Source organism: Bipolaris victoriae (genome assembly GCF_000527765.1).
Source record: "Bipolaris victoriae FI3 unplaced genomic scaffold scaffold_22, whole genome shotgun sequence".
In the NCBI taxonomy this organism is placed as follows: domain Eukaryota; kingdom Fungi; phylum Ascomycota; class Dothideomycetes; order Pleosporales; family Pleosporaceae; genus Bipolaris; species Bipolaris victoriae.
Window position 1 is genome coordinate 281,972 of NW_014575370.1, and position 15,841 is coordinate 297,812.

General features: G+C 51.1%; 8 protein-coding genes across 8 annotated transcripts; 3 read left to right on the forward strand and 5 right to left on the reverse strand.

Annotated features, from left to right (window-relative positions):
- Positions 1 to 136: 136 nt before the first annotated feature.
- On the reverse strand, positions 137 to 665 carry COCVIDRAFT_14085 (hypothetical protein; the record flags this gene model as incomplete). Its single annotated transcript, XM_014703407.1, has 3 exons — positions 137 to 146; positions 204 to 552; positions 605 to 665. The coding sequence occupies 3 exons, from the start codon at positions 663 to 665 to the stop codon at positions 137 to 139; spliced, it is 420 nt and encodes a 139-aa protein (XP_014558893.1).
- A 993-nt stretch (positions 666 to 1,658) lies between these two features.
- On the forward strand, positions 1,659 to 4,157 carry COCVIDRAFT_93160 (hypothetical protein; the record flags this gene model as incomplete). Its single annotated transcript, XM_014703511.1, has 2 exons — positions 1,659 to 3,374; positions 3,426 to 4,157. 2 exons carry the CDS (start codon positions 1,659 to 1,661, stop codon positions 4,155 to 4,157), a joined length of 2,448 nt encoding a protein of 815 aa, XP_014558997.1.
- Positions 4,158 to 4,839: 682 nt separating this feature from the next.
- COCVIDRAFT_14087 (hypothetical protein) lies at positions 4,840 to 5,847 on the forward strand (the record flags this gene model as incomplete). The annotated part of the gene is made up of 3 exons (XM_014703408.1): positions 4,840 to 4,957; positions 5,010 to 5,386; positions 5,458 to 5,847. 3 exons carry the CDS (start codon positions 4,840 to 4,842, stop codon positions 5,845 to 5,847), a joined length of 885 nt encoding a protein of 294 aa, XP_014558894.1.
- A 610-nt stretch (positions 5,848 to 6,457) lies between these two features.
- Positions 6,458 to 7,070, reverse strand: COCVIDRAFT_35806 (hypothetical protein; the record flags this gene model as incomplete). The annotated part of the gene is made up of 2 exons (XM_014703512.1): positions 6,458 to 6,907; positions 6,960 to 7,070. The coding sequence occupies 2 exons, from the start codon at positions 7,068 to 7,070 to the stop codon at positions 6,458 to 6,460; spliced, it is 561 nt and encodes a 186-aa protein (XP_014558998.1).
- A 1,193-nt stretch (positions 7,071 to 8,263) lies between these two features.
- COCVIDRAFT_35807 (hypothetical protein) lies at positions 8,264 to 9,573 on the reverse strand (the record flags this gene model as incomplete). Its single annotated transcript, XM_014703513.1, has 5 exons — positions 8,264 to 8,510; positions 8,565 to 8,596; positions 8,651 to 8,951; positions 9,008 to 9,473; positions 9,549 to 9,573. 5 exons carry the CDS (start codon positions 9,571 to 9,573, stop codon positions 8,264 to 8,266), a joined length of 1,071 nt encoding a protein of 356 aa, XP_014558999.1.
- Positions 9,574 to 10,573: 1,000 nt separating this feature from the next.
- COCVIDRAFT_93154 (multicopper oxidase) lies at positions 10,574 to 12,545 on the forward strand (the record flags this gene model as incomplete). The annotated part of the gene is made up of 5 exons (XM_014703514.1): positions 10,574 to 10,918; positions 10,967 to 11,112; positions 11,180 to 11,749; positions 11,801 to 11,974; positions 12,026 to 12,545. 5 exons carry the CDS (start codon positions 10,574 to 10,576, stop codon positions 12,543 to 12,545), a joined length of 1,755 nt encoding a protein of 584 aa, XP_014559000.1.
- A 178-nt stretch (positions 12,546 to 12,723) lies between these two features.
- COCVIDRAFT_35809 (hypothetical protein) lies at positions 12,724 to 13,785 on the reverse strand (the record flags this gene model as incomplete). The annotated part of the gene is made up of 2 exons (XM_014703515.1): positions 12,724 to 13,196; positions 13,281 to 13,785. The coding sequence occupies 2 exons, from the start codon at positions 13,783 to 13,785 to the stop codon at positions 12,724 to 12,726; spliced, it is 978 nt and encodes a 325-aa protein (XP_014559001.1).
- Positions 13,786 to 14,211: 426 nt separating this feature from the next.
- On the reverse strand, positions 14,212 to 15,429 carry COCVIDRAFT_35810 (hypothetical protein; the record flags this gene model as incomplete). Its single annotated transcript, XM_014703516.1, has 1 exon — positions 14,212 to 15,429. The coding sequence occupies one exon, from the start codon at positions 15,427 to 15,429 to the stop codon at positions 14,212 to 14,214; it is 1,218 nt and encodes a 405-aa protein (XP_014559002.1).
- Positions 15,430 to 15,841: the final 412 nt, after the last annotated feature.

A 15,841-nucleotide genomic window follows, 5' to 3' on the forward strand; every position in this document is an offset into this window, starting at 1 on the left:
CATTGTTCTACTGGCTCTGAGAGCCGACTGAAATTTGGATACCTTGTCAGTCTGTTTTCCTTGTGTCTTCAACAAAACCATTTGTCCACCGCTTCCACAAATCTCGCCGTTGCATCGAATCATCGACGATCAAATATTAAGATGAGCTGTGAAAAATGCATTAGTCATGCCGTCTCCAAGAAAATGCCTACTTGATAACTTACAACTTGGTGCAACCAAAAGACTTGTACTGCTTAGTATAAGTCGCGCATTCCTTTTGAAAAGGTGCACCGACTACATGCTTCGATTGCTCATCGTACAGTCCCTCGCAGCCAGCAGCATAGTAAGAGCGGCACTGATAGGTGCCGTCGTATGTGAACAGAGTGGAGATTGGGAAGATGTTGTCGTCGGTGCATTCTGAATTGGAAGCACCGCCATTGATGTATTGTCGACATTGGACGTCGGTGTATAAGGTACCGTCAAGTTCAATACAGGTGCCGTATGAGTCTGAAGTCATTGAGCGGTAGATGGTCAGACCATTGGCATCACAGTCCGGAGCATTGTAGAAGGTGGCTTCAAAGTTGGTCAGCTCAGTATAATGAGAGGCTAAGCATGTATGGCTTACCTTCCCAAGCAGTGGCCACGCTGAGGAGGGTTGCGAAGAGAGGAAGGCGAGAGAAGAGCATGTTGGCGAGTGGCTGTTGGTTTAATGAAGGAGGAGAGAAGATGATTGTCTGGACTGTGTTGTGCTTCAATTATGCCGAGACTACAAGCTGGACTTATACTTGAGAGAAGTACGAGTGGAGCAGGAAGAGGCGCACAGTGTGCAGTATTGTACAGCACTATCGATGTCATTATGGATCCTAAGTTTTGGCCCCAAGCCAATTGTTCGTGATTGACCTGAACTAAGGAGTCTTCAGGCCTCCATACTAAGGCGGTTGTGGCACACGGATAGCCGCTCTTCCCGTAATATCCCCGAAAAGCAGTGTAGGCTCTGCGGCTGTATGTGCATGACGTATGGCATATAGCTAGCCTATGATCCTACCAGAGCTACAAGGCCTAGACTCCAATATGTTGGTGATGATTTGGCTGTAAAATGTTGGAGGTGGAGGCCAAGTTGGTTAGATGCCAGGTCAGTGAGCGTGATGGCCGGTGGGGTGGTGTCAGTTGAACGAAAGCGTGTACATGGTAGCCTTTCCTTGTACAGGACAGGGAAGACAATATTAGGCCAAATGATGCCTTCGGTATTGCTGAATACGAGCCAGATCAACATGGCCTCTGAATGCGGTGGGGGATCGTTGCCCAATGAGCTTGTGTCTATGTTCAACAAACGCGCCAGTGGGCACGGGCCGTTGGGAAGCCTGGATATGGCTGCAACGAAGTCGTTTGTGGCATTAGGCAAGACATGCTGTCAGACAGAAAATTCATAGTTAGTACAAGCAAATGCCGTGTCGTGCTCCCTGGCCTGGATAAGCGTATGTGATAGCATCCAGTCGGTCTGTTGTGGATGAAGTGTACATGTGCAAGACGAGTTAGCGGCGGCGGAAGCGGCGCCCCACCTTGGCTTGCAGGGATGCGGCAGCAGAGATCCCCGGGGCCGAACTTTTTTTTGCGACCGCTTGCGACTTGTGAAATTTGTACAACGCGACAATTCCTTGCAAATCCTCCTCCTCGGACCCATGGCGCCCAGTTTCGACGACGATTTTGTCTACACCATCTCTGACCATGATGATGTGTCCGACGATGGTGGCGCCGACGAGTCGGCGGCGGCGAGCGCAAAGCTAGCAGGCGCTGGCAAGAAGAGGAAATACACAGAGGATCCGGACCTGGGTGTCAGGCCCAAGGAGGTCGCCTCAAAGAAGGCAAAGAAGGACAAGAAGAAGGGAAAAAATGGAAAGCACGCCGAGCCTGAACCAGAGCCCGAAGACGACGAAGACGAAAACGTAATGCCACAGCCAGGCGAAGACATTGAGCAAAATGACGACATTGCCAGCGACTTCGAGTTTGCTGTCGGTGATATAGACACGGGATTTGTGGAGGAGTTCGACGGTTGGGGAAACGACAATGGCACGGTCGCACAGGAGTCTGGAAAGAAGAGCACTGCTGTAGACGTCGACGACATCATTGAGCGCAGACGGAATAAGCAGAGGGCAAAGCAAACTGCTGAGCCAGACTCCTCAGATACCTCGGTCGACGGTGACTTTGAGGGTTTCGGCGACGATGACGAGCTCATGGCGGAGGACGGCTTCGGTATGGGTGCTCCCAGCGACTCTGAAGACGAAGAGGATGAGGAGGAAGCTTCAGACAATGAACAAGACAGGGCAAACGAGGACTCTGATGAGGAGAACGGGTCAGACGGCAATCAAGATGAAGACGAAGATTTACCTCATGTTCCCCACCCTATGGATCTCGAGGCTGCCGAGACAGAAGATGAGGATACGAGCGAGCAAGAAGACGCCGTCGAAGCCAAGAAGGCCGCCGCTTTTTTCGCGCCCGAAGACAGTGTCACAATTAAAAAGAAAAAAGGCGCAAAAGGAGCGACAGGGTCATTCCAGGCCATGTCACTCTCGCGACCTATTCTACGAGGCCTAGCATCCGTAGGGTTCACGGAGCCAACTCCAATTCAGAGCAAGGCTGTTCCTATCGCTATGCAAGGAAAAGATGTTGTTGGTGGTGCCGAGACCGGTTCGGGTAAAACAGCTGCTTTCCTTATCCCCATCCTTGAGCGTCTGTTGTACCGTCAGAAGAAGATTCCGACCACACGTGTTGCCATCTTTATGCCTACGCGTGAGTTGGCGGTACAATGTTTCAATGTTGCTACGAAGCTCGCGTCGTTCACCGACATCACTTTTGCATTGATGGCTGGTGGTTTCTCCTCGCGCGAGCAGGAAGCCGTTTTGAAGACGAGGCCAGATGTGGTCATTGCAACGCCCGGTCGTTTTATTGATCACATGCATAACACGGCTGCCTTTCAAGTTGAGAACCTCGAAATCCTTGTTCTTGATGAAGCCGATCGTATGCTCGAAGAAGGTTTCGAGAGCCAGCTGAACGAAATCCTCACCACCATCCCCAAATCACGTCAGACAATGCTCTTCTCCGCTACCATGACGAGCTCAGTCGACAAGCTGATTCGAATTGGTATGGACAAGCCTGTGCGGCTCATGGTGGATTCTAAGAAACAGACCGTCAAGGGATTGACGCAGGAATTTGTGCGATTGAGGCAAGGCAAAGAAGACAAGAGACTCGCATATTTGATGTACATCTGTGAAAAGATCTACACTGAGAAGGTCATCGTCTTCTTCAGACAAAAGAAAGAGGCGCATAGGGTCCGAGTAGTATTCGCACTTTGTGGACTTAAGGCGAGCGAGCTTCACGGTAACATGAGCCAAGAACAGGTAGGCTGGTTTCTCTACTGTAGACAAGACGCGATACTGACAACCCCATAGCGTATTCAAGCTGTTGAAGCGTTCCGTTCCGGCAAGTCGTCTTACTTGCTTGCAACTGACGTTGCCTCGCGTGGTCTTGATATCAAGAATGTTTCAACAGTCATCAACTACGAAGCGCCTCAGACGCACGAGATCTACTTGCATCGTGTCGGTCGTACGGCTCGTGCCGGACGAAGCGGTCGAGCGTGTACACTTGCCGCAGAGCCTGACCGTAAAGTGGTCAAGCAAGCGGTAAAGGCATCACGCGAGCAAGGAGCCAAGGTAGTCAGCCGTCAAGTCCCTGCCGAGGAGACAGAGAGATGGATGAAGAAGATCAAGAGTCTGGAGAAGGAGATTGAGGAGGTTTTGGAAGAAGAAAAAGAGGAGCGTGCCATGACTGTCACTGAGCGGGATCTCAAACGGGGTGAAAACCTGATTGTGCACGAGGATGAGATCAAGGCTCGGCCGAGACGTACATGGTTTGAGACGGAGAAGGAGAAGTTGGCTGAAAAGGAGAGGGGTGCGGCAGCGCTCAACGGGCCGGCTGGAGGTAAGGACAAGAAGAAGAAGCTCAGCGGCAAGGACAAGAAGAAGCTTGAAGCAAAGGATGTGCGCAAGGAGGGTAAACAATGGAAGAAGGGCAAGGGGGATCGTGGCATGAGCACAAGGACTGCAAAGGAGAAGCAGTCCAAGATGAAGTCCAAGTCGAAGAAGATTGCGGCCAAGTCGAGCTTCAAGGGCTTCAAGGAGTAGGCATGTAGCTGGGCTTAGTGTTTTTGCATAGTATGAGCAGAGAAATGTACACTTACATAATGGCAACGCTGACAATGGGGCTGATGTGTGGTTGACTTCGTATGCCAAGCAAGCCCCTATCTGGCTTAGGCGGGTAGCCGGGACCTGACGGACGAACTGGCGAAGGAATTCTGGCGCTCAATTTCCAGGTACCACAAACCTGCACTCGGCTTGCTCTTTGACACGTACACTACACGCAGACACCTGCATACCTCCACTTTGCTTTTGCGGCGGTTCGTCCCACGACGCTGTGTTCCTCGACCCTTGCAGTTTCCTGCAGCCCAGAGGTTCGTTATCGGCTTATCGGCGCCGACTAGACATTCGACAACTTTCTGGCCCGCACAGCTCCAACAGCTGCCGCCGGCTTCACACGACACATTCCGCCCAACCATCAACGCGTCGCCTTGGGCCTCTTGCATCGGATCACACACGACTGCTGGATTCCGAGTCTCTATCTGTTCTTCTTCTGACTACACGCTTCGCTGTTGCCTAGTACGTCAGAGCGTAAGCAGCGCACACACTCGACCTTCACCCCAGAGTAAGCGCAGCGGGGTAATCCGAGATATCTCAGGCCACAAGTTCAGCACGTATTAAGTTCGCAATTATAGAACGCGACTGCGCGACAGAGACAGTCTATTCCATCATGGCCTCTGTTCAACAGCAAGCCAATGGCAACGGCAATGGCGCAGCAGTGAGGCCCCCCAGACCGGAGCACGAGGGCCCCCAAGAGAACATCTTCCTCTTCATCCCCAACTTGATTGGTATGCCCGCTCTTCTCACACCATTCCCGTGGTTTAGCTAACAGACTGGCAGGCTACTCGCGCGTCTTCCTTGCCTTGACATCGCTCTACTACATGCCTCTCCACCCACGCACATGCACTCTCCTCTACAGCGTATCCTGCCTTCTGGATGCACTGGACGGCTATGCCGCCCGCAAATACGAACAGAGCACCAAATTCGGGGCCGTGTTGGACATGGTCACAGACAGATGCACAACGACCTGTTTGCTCGTTTTCTTGGCCCAGGCTTTCCCTAGGTGGAGCATCGTGTTCCAACTGCTCATTTCCCTGGACCTGGCGAGTCACTACATGCACATGTATGCCACTTTGAGCATGGGTGGTAGCGCGCGCAGCCACAAGAATGTCGACGAGAGCAGGAACTGGCTGCTGAAGCAGTACTACTCAAACAACGTACGTCGGAAATGTGGCACCGTTTGGTTGCGTAACCCTTTCCATGTCATAGCTGCTGACAATATCTGCAGAAAGTTCTCTTCACCCTCTGCGCCATGAACGAAATCTTCTTCATCGCCCTCTATCTTCTCTCATTCAGCTCGCCCTACCTCTCGCCCACCCTGTTCTCCGACTCCAAGAACCCGTCTTCACTGCAACCCGGCTCGCCCGCAGCCCCCGAGCCTTCCATGTTCTTCGCTAGCCCTTTTTCTGCTGCAGCTATGGAGATGGCTCGCGCAAACAAGATGGATTCCACCGTCCCTTGGATCTTCATGGTAGTAGCACTGCCATTTATGCTAATCAAGCAATGGATCAACGGAGTGCAGATGAAGACAGCAAGTCAATGGCTTGCGGAAGGTGACCGTGAGGCAAGGAGGCAGGCAGGCCTACCCAGGAGAAGCGGCTCAAAGAAGAGCCAGTAAATATGTCGTTGAAAGACGAGATAGCAGCTCTCACCTCACCGCGTCCCGCCGCTGTGTCTGCTTATGTATATGGCAAACCCCCCACCCATGCCAGTTTGCTCAGTAAAGCGCGCGTAACCCAATGGCCTCATGCAGTGGTCTAAAGCACATTGATCACTGCGCATTTCCTACATCTTCTTCAATTAGCGATCTTGTAGTCACTGGCGATTTTGGCTCTTTGCCCCTGGCACCATAGCTTTTTCATTTTCCATTTTCAGAGTCTTGACTGTACACTCGCGCTTCATTTGCACTTCTTGTTTCTGCCTTTCGTTTACATCTTGTAACTCTTATAGATCTTGCTACGGCACAATATTCGAACGAGCTTCGATGGCCTCATCCATAATAATCAACTACAGAAACGAAAACAAGGAAAAACATAAGTAAGAGCACTTTTGAAATTTGGCGTGAGATGAACAGAGCATAGTATTTGCCCAAGGACTTGTGCCCAGACACAATGTATCGTTTGAGAAGGTCGTAAATGGTGATAGGGGACAGAGCCCCAGATATCTCGAAAGAGAAAAGAAGAGAACAAGGCCGCATCATTCAAAACACGACTAACACCACCCGCTGCCTACAAAGCTAAAACACCCGCAAACGCAACAGCAATACCCGCACCCATAACTCCCACCGCACTACGCACACCGGCCGCACCACCAGTCTCCTTCGCACCTGCGCCACCACTCGTTCCCGTTGGGCTACTACCTCCGGACTGGGTCTCAGTCTCGTTCCTCCTCTCGCCCAGAATAGCCTGATCAATCAATCCCTGGACCTCCTTGTTGAACCCATCATAGTAGGCCTTGACATCGGTCGGCAGCGCACTGTACCATACTGGCGTCGTAGAGAAGGTTTCCAGCGCTCCGATCTCGGTTACTTTGGGAGGAATCGAGTAGGTGGCTGTTGCGGCGAAGGAGGCTAGGCCCTTGTGTGCGGAGGCAGCGCTCGAGACGGCGGCTGGGTCGCCGGTTAGCGAGGCGAGACCCGATGAGACTTGGGAGAGGATGGAGGATTTGTAGGCGGAGATCTGGGCGTGGGGTTAGTTTGTTGTTGTTAGGGAGGAAGGGAAGGGAACATACGTCTGTCAGGACGTTGAGGTTGGTGGGAAGGGGAGTGGTTATGATTGCGAATTCGGCGACGGTGGTGGATGCCGTTGCCAGGATGGCGAGGATGAGAGATTTGGAATACATCTTTTTCTGATGTTTTTGTTTTGCCTGGACTTGGGGTTGTCTTTTTTTTTACACGTAGATTTCGTCTTTTAGACAATGTCGGTGATATATGTCAAGGTTTCAAAGTGAAAGTGAGGTGATTATATGTAAATATAGCAGCAGGAGCAGCAGAGAACGGTTTCAGCTGGTTCCACAAAAACCGTTTGCTAAAACTGGAAAGAACGAGTGATGAGTGAAAACCGTTCAAAGTGAAAGTGATGGTAAAAAAGTTGGGGAAAGGGGGGAGAGGAACACCATATACGGGAAAAGGCGAAAAGCGGGTTCAAGCGACTGGCTTTAAGTAAAATTGGTTTCCTTGGGGCGTACAAAATTCCGTGCATAGATTCCCAAACTCGGCCCCCCGCTGTGTGTGTGTGTGTGTGCGCGCGCTCGCGCTCACGCTCACGCGCCAACCAGTACAGCCCTGTGTTCCATCCTTCTTACTCGAGACGCCCAGAAAAGAGCGTGCGTGCGTACGTGGGAAGGGGGGGGGGGGTGTTGAAGTGCGAGACAGGACTCAGCCACGCCCTAAGGACACCAAAGCGTATAGCAAGTTATATATGGCAACAAAATGCTGAGCAAGTGCATTGGTTTGTCAGCCGCGCCATCGTAATCATATCGCGTATGTGTTGGGAGGGTTAGTCGGCATCTCCACAAAAAAAATCAACGCAAAGGCAAGGAATGGAATGGGAATTGCGGGAAAAAAGAAAAGGGAAGCATGGGGGAATGGATGGGGGGGGCGGGTTTGTGCTCAGACGTTGGTTGTTGCATGGCTGCAATCGATTGCTAGTAAAGTAGTTACGACCCACAGATAAACAACCCTCCCCTTGAACGACACGCGTTTCGGTGCGGCAGATACACATTTGCTAGAGCAGGCAGAACCCTGGCCGACATCGACGATCATATTTACGTTTGACGTTCCTCGGAGGATTTATTTTGTTTGTTTTTACAGAAAGGTGTGTTTTTCAGGAGGTGGATAAATTCCATTATTTCTAGTGGCAGTTCTGTTTCTGGATCTTGGAACCGCATTAGCGTCGGCTCTATACGCGATAAGCCTTTTTGTGAGAGATGGGCTGTGTCGTCCAGGCCTCCCAATACATCTCTCGTGACATTATTCTTATAAAGCAGACCCGAGTTTTCTCTTGCGCGGGTGGCCCTTTCTATTTTGTCATTACTCAAATCTCGCGTACAGCCGTGTTGATTCCGGCGCGCTCGTTGGCTGCCTTGTCCGTGGCAATTTCGCGTTCTTCGCTGGATGTCTCGCTTGCGATCTCAGCCGTGTTGGAGAGGTTGGCTTTGCGCTCTTTCCAGCCCAGGAAGAGGAAGCCGATGATGACGACGATCCAGTATACGTTGTAGGAAATGACAGAGCCATAGGTCGCGCTGTTTTGCCAGCCGAGCAGGGAGTTGAAGATTCCCCAACTGTGAAGCGACGTTGTTAGCGGGGATCTTGTATACGAAATGACATATGCTTACCCGCCGCTACCGTTTTCTAACGGAGAACAACACTATGGCGCAATAGTCAGCCTAAGGATCCGAGGGCAGATGAGGTCAAACCTTACGTTGACGTGCCAAACGCTTTTCCTGATATCATAGCTGCCAGGACCCGCGCCGGCTTCAGCAGCACCCTCTCCGGCGAGCTTGACCCATGCATCTTGCTCAAGACTCCAGACACCCTTGGAGAAGAGACCTGCAGCTACGAGGTAGAGAAAGCATGTGGACACCACAAGGAAGATCTGCAGCGAGGTCTTGTTACCGCCTTTGTAGATGAGATAGCCGATCAAGGCACCTGCACCTAGGCCACAAATGACAGCCAGGGGAAAACTTGTCGCTGGAGCGCTGAGACTGACACCTGCAATGAAACTGGATACTAGCTTAGCCAAAAGAGACTTTATCAAGGTTGGGTCGCATCGACTTACAGCACTGCTTCGATGCCCTCGCGAAGCACCGTTACAAACGGCAAGATGAACATGGCATACTTCTCCGTCCAGCGCTTCAGTTTACCCTTAACAGGTAGATTGAGATCTTTCTGCTCCAGCACCTTGGAAATCTTGGCCCTCCATTTATCCTGGAGCTTGCTGATGCGAAGCAAAGCTGCGCCCATGAGGGTGATGATGACGCTAGCCACGATTCCAAAGACGCCCTCCCAGATGTTCTCAGCAGACTCAAAAGTGTTCTTTCCTGCCGTGTAAAAAGTTCCTATCACGCCAGCGCAGATGATCAGGCATATGAATACGCCTGCTGCCACGCCGTACCAGACCTGGCGCACGAGCCGCTTATAGACAGCAGCATCCTGTGCAGGACCTAGAGTTTGCTTGAGAAAGGCGAGGAGTACAGAAACAATAATGCTTGTTTCTAGACATTCGCGGAAGCAAATGAAGAAGACTAGTGGTGCAAAGTTAGTACGAAAGGCGCTAGGCGCATGTGGAGGGGCAGTTGTTGTATAGTCTGCTCACACACCTGGTACTGCAAAGACGTTCGGCATCTTGATAGCTATCAAGCTCGCTCAATTGGCATTTGATCTAGGAATCAGATAAAAAGCGAGGAGTTTAAGAAGACAGGATCTAATCAGATGAGGGGTGGGCGGCGCCTGCTCTCAGCTCTTGCTCGTGCATGTGCATCCCGTCTCTGTATCATGACGCTAGTGAAAAGCCGAGTTTCGGAATACCTATGCCCAATGACCCTGGCTTTCAATCAAGTTTGCGAGCCGACGCGAGAGGACGGGCCGATGTCATATTGTGAAAGTTTTTCTTGATGGTGTTACTGTTCTCAGAAGCTCTCGGGACGTACTGGTGGTGCTGTTCAACCATTGTTTTCACATCGTCTACATAGTAAGTACCACAGCCAGACCATGCAACATCTACCCCTACGAAACCCCTACCAGCTTCAAAAAATCGCCACCATAGTGATCAGCGGGATTCTCACGCCCAGCCACGCCAAATGAGTTCAAGACTTTAATAGCGCAGGCTAAGGCGGGCTTGTTGATTCTTCGGCGCCTCTTGACCAAATGGCTGGGCCGATAGTGGTCCAGATTATCAGATGGTCCGATAACAGGCAGATCGGTATGACCCTGCGGCGAATCACGAGACGCGATGCTTGACGCAGGCCAGACATGATTGGATCTGCGGCCCGTACACACACCAGGCTTGACTAGAAGCGCATACATGCCCCGCTCTGTGTTGTTTGACCACTGTCTTTTCACTCTGCAAACTTCCGGCAGATGATCTGATAACTCGGCGCCGAAACCAATGTGGCTTCAGCTAGTCGCCCGCAGCTGATGGCAAGGCATAATCTGATTTTCAGGTATCGGACCAGTCTGGTGCCATTTATCTGATGATTCCATGCTCACACAATCAGACCTAGTCTTGTCTGATCATCCGCTCAACTGAGCTGAGTACGTCGTGGTGTACTCCCCGCTTGCTGGACCATCCAGTGTAGCCTTTGTAGCTCACTAGACGCTTCAATCCTTCCCCTCGCCGCCCAACATGGCGATTTCTTTGTCCAATTTCCTCGTTTCACTGCTACTTCTCGGTTCGACTGCTCAGGCTGCGACTGTCACATACGACTTCGATGTAGCATGGACATATGCGAATCCAGATGGACAGTTTAATCGCCCAACCATTGGAATCAACGGACAATGGCCCATCCCAGCTATTGTAGCAACAAAAGGCGACCAGGTCATTGTCAATGTCAAGAACTCGCTGGGAAACCAGTCGACCAGTTTGCATTTTCATGGTTTGTTTATGAATGGCACGACGCATATGGATGGCGTGGTTGGAGGCACCCAGTGCGGGATCCCTCCAGGTAGCTCTTTTACGTATAATTTCACAGTAAGTACTGGCTTTACGAGGGAGATGATCTAGGACTGATCACTACAGGTTAATCAACCAGGAACATACTGGTACCACAGCCATGAGCGTGGCCAGTATCCTGACGGTCTCCGCGGACCGCTCATCGTGCATGATCCAGAAAATCCACACAAGGACCTTTATGACAAGGAAGTTGTAGTAACACTATCTGACTGGTAAGCAAAGCCATTGAAATATGATCGTCGAACAAGAATGACTGACCAAGTACAATCATACTTGCAGGTACCATGACTCTATGCACAACCTTCTCGCAAGCTTCATCAGCATTGCCAATCCCTCGGGCGCAGAACCCGTGCCTCAGGCAGCTCTGCTCAACGACACTCAAAATCTGACTGTTAGCATTGAGCCTGGCAAAACATATCTCTTCCGCATGGTCAACATGGGCGCTTTTGCCGCCCAGTACGTCTGGTTCGAGGAGCACACAATGCGCGTTGTTGAAGTCGACGGCGTGTACACTGAGCCTATGGACGCAGACATGATTTACCTAACTGCTGCTCAACGCTACAGCGTGCTCGTCACTGCCAAGAATGATACATTATCCAACTTTGCCTTTGTCGGCAGCATGGACGAGGACCTGTTCGACACGGTGCCCGAAGGGCTGAATCCCAATGTTACGGGGTGGCTTGTATATGACGACAAGAAGGAACTACCAGCTCCGAAAGATGTAGATGCTTTTGAACCGTTTGACGATTTCAAACTCGTGCCTTGGGATAAGGAAGGAGCATTCGATCATGTCGATCAGTCCATTACGCTCGATGTGAAGATGGACAACTTGAACGACGGAGCAAACTAGTAAGTTTTCTTCACCGTGTTTCCAATATCAAATAACTAACATATAACCAGTGCCTTCTTCAACGACGTAACCTACGTCAGCCCCAAAGTCCCCACTCTCTACACTGTCCTCTCCACCGGCCCCAACGCCACCGACCCTATAATCTACGGCAGCAACACCAACGCCTTCATTCTCGCCCAAAACCAAGTCGTAGAAATCATCCTAAACAACATGGATCCGGGAAAGTAAGTAATCCCTCCCCTTCCCAAAGAAACATACCTAACAACTCCAAACAGACACCCTTTCCACCTCCACGGCCACACCTTCCAAGTCCTCGAGCGCAGCGACGCAGAAGCCGGATCCTACAACACCTCCTCCCCATCCCCATCCCTGGCAAACCCCACCCCAATGCGCCGCGACACCATCCTCGTCCGTCCAAACGGGCACCTCGTCCTGCGCTTCCGCTCCGACAACCCCGGCGTCTGGCTCTTTCACTGCCACATCGAATGGCACGTCGCCTCCGGTCTCACCGCCACCATCATCGAAGCCCCGCTCTCCGTCCAGCGCCAGCTCGACGGCAAGATACCGCAGGATCACTGGGATGTATGTCGTGCCGCGCAAGTACCGACGCAAGGGAATGCGGCGGGGAATACAAAGAACCTGGAGGATTTGAGCGGCGAGAATAAGAGTCCGGGGAGGTTGCCGGACGGGTTTACCGGGAGGGGTATTGCGGCGTTGGTGATGAGTGTGGTTAGTGCGTTTTTGGGCATTGCGGTTATCGGGTGGTATGGGATGAAACCTGTTGGGGGGAGGTAAAAGGGGACATGTATACCAAAGAAAAAGGTTAGGGGAAAGATAAATGGATCCCTAGGTGGAAAGTGAATGATTTGAAAAAAAAAGGGATAGTATATTGAATCCATCTCTTACGTTAGTTTTGAAACTAATTTTTTTTTATATAGTTGAATATGCGGCGTAATTGATTGATACAACGAAATCACTCCTCATCCCAGTAATAACTCCACATATCCGTCCCAAACAGCGCATCCGCATAACTCTTCCCCTTTGTCGTGCCCGCGGCCCCCGCACAAACAATCAGGGGCAAAAAGTGCTCAGCGCCGCCATTCGGATGCATAGTATACGCATGTGGCCATTTCCTCCACTGGAGAAACTTCCCCTCGCGCTTCGCATCATCATCCGTCATCGCCGCATCCGTAACGCTCTTACTCCACTCCGCCGTCTGCGCCTGCAGCTCCGGATTGCGCAGCTGACCGAACAAGCGCAAGTTGTGGAAGGTAGCGAAGCCGGAACCGACAATGGCAATGTTTTGGGCGCGTAGAGTGGACAGCGCGCGGCCGATGGCGTAGGATTGTGCGGCTGACTCGGAGGAAAGGACTGAGAGTTGGACTATGGGGGCTGAGGCCGAGGGGTCGATGAGTTTCATGGGGACGAAGACGCCGTGGTCCCATGCTGTTTTTTTTTGGTTCGTTCGTCAGTCCCAAAATTGTAACTTTCAATATGCAAGAAAGAGGATGGAGAGGGAGAATAACTTACGTCGCTTGGGGTCTTTTTCGCACTCGATGCCTGCTTCGCTGAGGGCATTGGCGACTTGATCTGCCACCTCTGGACTACCGGGCGCATCGTGCTTGATTTGGTAGGATTCGGGTGGGAAGCCGTAGTAGTCGTAGAGCAACTCGTGTGTGGAGCCGCTGGAGATGGTGACCTTTGTTGTGGACCAGTGGGCTGTAACTAGTACGATTGCTTTGGGTGCGTCTGGCGTGCCCAGCTTGAGGATTTTGGGTACCCGTGTCTTGAGCGAGTTGGTAATGGCTGTATGCGATGGGTCTCCGAGAAGCGGCATGGGGCCTCCGCCGTGGGAGACGGAAATCACAGGTGCAAGACGCGTCATGTTGCCGGCAAAGGATGATATGGAATCTTGTTGTATGCCTTGGAGAGGATTGAATGTTGCGTTGCTAGAAGAAGAGGGCTGTTGCGCAGAGGTTCGCTGTATGCCAAGTAGGGTGGTGATTAGGGAAGATGCGCGACGAAATGGTTTCATGTCAGCTGTAGCAAGGGTGGAAGGAGAAGCCGAAGCTGATATATATGCAGGTCCGGACGAATCGAAAGCATTGTGGCTTCGGCATTTATCGCACAGCGAATGAAGCTACTCGACGTCTCAGATGTGTGTTTGTAAGATGACTTGTGAGTGCGGAATCGGACCGCTCCTACTTGATGGCGCGATGTCACGTGTCAGGGTCACGTCAAGTATGTAGTGTACACAGCATAGAGGGATCCAAACAGTCGTAGCATTGCACCATCGTGGGGGTCTATGTTATCATCAAGGTCGATGTTTGAATTTGATAAGAAAAGAGAGGGGAGATGCTACCAGGAACAGTAGGTAATACAACTCGACGACTTTCTCAGTGAAGAAGACGCCGGACGCGCCACAGCGTCGATACAGTCTAGCTGGATTTTGCCTTTGGACTCACAATAGGGGAGAGGTGGATCGAGTGCCAAAAACGTCAGCGACGCCATTCCCAGTGCCGTCTTGCCACATTTTTGCACTCGCAGAGAAAGCCCGTCTCACTTCTCTATCCGCCTCGTTCAAAGTGTCGCTCGACAAAGGTTTTGGCTGTGTGTTGACATAGTTGTTGCCACTGCTGCTTTCCTTCTGCCTAGACATGTTGGGAGACTCGGGGCCCAGCCATGCCGTCATATGATGGTTTTGTAGTGCCAACATTGTCCGTATGTCTTCGCGCAGATCTTGCTGATTTTTAGAATACTGGTATATTTGGAGAAGAGATGTGAGGAGCAATGTGTGTTCGATTAGACGGTGGATGTTGACATTTGACTGGACACTTGTTCTAGGAAAATCTTGCACATGTTCGACGACTTTTCTGCGGAGGGCTTCTTCGTTCTGAGGAGGAACTATGAGGTTCGGGATCATCGGAGGTCGAAACTGATGGTATGGAGCGTAGGATACTGGAAAGCTGGGTCGGATCTGTTGATATGCGAATGTCTGCATTGGAACAGACTGTTGTGTCGGGAAAGGAACGCCAAATGGGCCATGTACCGGAAACGAATAAGGAGTAAGGTGTGACGCAGCAACCGCTCTTGAATTCATCATTCGGTAGATGTCGTGACTTTGGTGGTTGTTTCGCGTGCTTTCGTTAAAAGGCATATTCGTCAATCTCGGCCCCTGAGCACCGTAGCTGTATGAATCCTTTCGCCTGTTCTCTATGGACCTGTGAGGCTCCGATGGTTGTTCACCTCGATTCTTCCGTTTCGGTTCAAGTATTATTGGACGAGGAGGTGACGAGCCCTCGTTGACAACAATCGGGTCATGACAACTACCGCTCATGCTGGCAAAAGGCTTCGGAGCTAGTCTTCGCAAAGCAGAAGAGAGGGTTCGATTAGGAATGTTGGGTGAGAGATTCTTTGCTTTGGACCTTTTCGTGGTCGCAACTGTCGACGTGTGATCGGTGATCGGTGAAGTGAGATTGATATCATCACTGACATTTCCGGAGAGCACCGGTGAAGGTGGAATGCTGGGTGATTTCGGGATCTCGACTGCGGTTTTGGCCTTTTTTCTACAAGGTTCTTGAACATGGATGGTATCGCTAGCCTGTTCAGTGACTTTGGGCTTATTAGTACTAGCAACTATACGGTTTGCGTTTGCAGTGCTCCGTCGAGTGGAGACCATGTTGTGTCGAAGTTCGTCCAGGCCGCCCAAACTGTATGAGATGAAATCAAGACTTTATCTCTCAATCTGTTTCTGGAATTACAATAGTAAGTACCGCACCTGGTCAGGTTGGATACGATCCTTTCGTGCGCTATGTTCTAGTGTTGCTTTGCTGGTGAGCAGACGTAACTCTCAAACAAGATAGTAAATAGAATGGAGAGAAGGATGGTTATGGTCGTAAACAGAGCTGTGATGTTGCCTATGTGTGTATAGAAGGCGCGAGGTTTATAGGAAAGGACATCCATTATAAGAGGAAGGCGCAACTCGCATATGAACAGCAATCTTGGAGACAAACGCATAGCTATTACTGCAACTCAGAGACATGTAGAAGGTAAAAAAAGCCTTGTTGAGCAAAATTAGTGCCGAAATAAAG